This window comes from Leopardus geoffroyi, chromosome E1 (genome assembly GCF_018350155.1).
Source record: "Leopardus geoffroyi isolate Oge1 chromosome E1, O.geoffroyi_Oge1_pat1.0, whole genome shotgun sequence".
Lineage (NCBI taxonomy): Eukaryota > Metazoa > Chordata > Mammalia > Carnivora > Felidae > Leopardus > Leopardus geoffroyi.
In genome coordinates, this window is record NC_059330.1 from 13,634,158 (window position 1) to 13,636,715 (window position 2,558).

A 2,558-nucleotide genomic window follows, 5' to 3' on the forward strand; every position below is an offset into this window, starting at 1 on the left:
CTGTCTGTTTTTATCTTAATTCATTTTCCCAATGCCCCAAGTATTTCAACCCTTTCAACCAGGAGAGGATGGAAGGGACAAAGTGATGATGGTTTGGGGCATCTCAGCTAAGAGCAGAGGCACTGAGTTGATGGAGGAGGTGAGTGATGAGGTGTAACCTGGGGAGTGGGAATATCATCACCCAGACAGCCGAGAACTTACCTGGGGTTTTTAACATGGGTAGTTTAAAGCATTAATGTTGAATAAACAAATTGGAGTGGACTGATATCTCCCCTCCTGGGACATTTCCTTACAGAAACTCATGGAACCAGAAGTTGGGGTTAACAGGACATCTGTTACTGAGTTCATTCTACTCGGCCTAGTGGAAACAGAACAGCTGCAGTCTGTGGTCTTTGTAGTCTTCCTCTTCGCCTATCTGCTCACCGTTGGGGGCAACCTCAGCATCCTGGCCGCCATCTTGGTGGAGCCCAAACTCCACACCCCCATGTACTTCTTCCTGGGGAACCTATCGGTGCTGGACGTTGGGTGCATCACCGTCACTGTTCCCTCAATGTTGGCCCGTCTCCTGTCCCACAAGCGTACCGTTGCCTATGGAGCCTGCCTCACACAGCTTTTCTTCTTTCACCTCCTGGCTGGTATGGACTGCTTCCTATTGACAGTGATGGCCTATGACCGATTCTTGGCCATCTGCCGGCCCCTCACCTACAGCACCCGAATGAGCCAGACAGTCCAGAGGATGTTGGTGGTTGTGTCCTGGGCTTTGGGTTTCACCAATGCATTAAATCACACTCTTACCCTAACCACCCTGAACTTCTGTGGTCCCCGTGTGATCAATCACTTCTACTGTGACCTCCCACAGCTCTTCCAGCTCTCCTGCTCCAGCACCCAACTCAATGAGCTGCTGCTCTTCGTAGCAGCAGCCTTCATGGCTGTAACCCCCTTGGTCCTCATCACTGTGTCCTATGCACACGTGGCAGCTGCAGTCCTACAAATCCGTTCAGTGGAAGGCAGAAAGAAGGCCTTTTCCACATGTGGCTCCCACCTCACAGTGGTTTGCCTCTTCTATGGTACTGGTATCTTCAACTACATGCGTCTTGGTTCTGAGGAGTCTTCAGACAAGGATAAAGGGGTTGGGGTCTTTAATACTGTTATCAACCCCATGCTGAACCCTCTCATTTACAGTCTTAGAAATCCTGATGTTCAGGGCGCCCTGTGGCGGGTACTTGTGGGGAAGCAGTCACTGACTTAAGGTTTGACAATGTCCCTTCTCTCCTGCCTTTCCTGGGTTAAGGAAAACTTCCCGTGAAGGCAGTAACCTAGAAAATGGCCCATAATCATATCTCTAACTGCCTGAAGATTTGTGTGATGTATGTGTCCCGCAAAGAAATGCTATGTAATTCATTCATTAATTCATACAAGAAATATTTATTAAATTGCTTCTAGGATCCATATGCTTTCCTAGGGAACTGGTGAACAAAATAAACGAGAGTCTCTGCACTTATGTAACTCACGTTTTCATGAAGACAGACAAAATACATAAAATAAATAAGCTTAATATATGGAATATCACACAGCAACAAGGGCTCTAAAGAAAAATAAAGAAGATAGACAGATATGAAGCTAGGTTCTGCTGAGCAAGTGCCCCAGCTCAATTGCCACCTTGTGTATGGCTGTGCTCACTTTCTGAGTAAGGCTGAGGCCTTGAAAGCCCAGCAGTTCTGGAGAGCAATGGCCTATAAGGAAGGGCTATTTGGATAATAGGTAACCAATTAACCCAAGTAACCAGTAATGTCGCTGTGAAGGTTTTTTTCCTGGTGGGGACATAAGATTCCATCTAGGTCAGAGTACAGAAAGACCTTTTAAACCATGGGCCCAGTGCCAAGATTATCCTATTCTACACTTCACCTTTCACCTCCAAAAAAATCCATTCCTTCTCTTGACTATCATCACACAAGAACCCAATATAATGTTTAGTGGACAGGTAGGGTCTAGAGAGAGAAATAGCTCACTGAATTAAAACCACTTTAATACACACATGATATATCTCCAGGTCAAAAAAAGCAATGTCCCATCTCCACCCCCTGCCATGTCTTTCTTATTGGATGAATCCCCTTGTTCACAGATAATGATAAAGCCTTTGTAAGAATAAGCATTTATACGCCAACCAGGTCCTTCGAGTTTTCAGCAAGGAATGTACAATATAACCCTCTCCTCCAACATCTTATCTTCCCCTCCCAAACCCCCTAGCTCAGAAAATGCCCATAAATGAAGCTTCTGGGAGTGATGCCTCTCTCTAGCTTTATTAGTACATCAGTACAGCTCCAATCCAGAGAATTTCCTCATCTTGATGTTTATCCAGCCTTCAGCTCATCCATTTCCGATTTGCACCTTTTCTCCAGCCTTCCTCGGAAGGCTACTTACCCTGTCCTAGCAATTCTACCACCCCTCCAATGTCTCCTTCCTAAATCTGCCCCATGGCTACACCTGGAGCCTGGCTTCCCTGTGATCTCTTCTTGGAGCCATGAAGCTGAGGATGGGCTGAGATGAGGATGGAAGAA

General features: G+C 46.3%; 1 protein-coding gene across 1 annotated transcript; it reads left to right on the plus strand.

Moving 5' to 3' along the window:
* The first annotated feature begins 289 nt into the window (after nt 1-289).
* On the plus strand, nt 290-1,249 carry LOC123604653 (olfactory receptor 3A2). Its single transcript, XM_045490985.1, has one exon. The coding sequence runs from the start codon at nt 302-304 to the stop codon at nt 1,247-1,249; it is 948 nt and encodes a 315-aa protein (XP_045346941.1). The 5' UTR covers nt 290-301.
* Nucleotides 1,250-2,558: the final 1,309 nt, after the last annotated feature.

Coding starts and splice junctions, on each gene's coding strand:
- LOC123604653 (XM_045490985.1), top strand. CDS start 302: ATGGAACCAGAAGTTGGGGTTAACAGGACATCTGTTACTGAGTTCATT.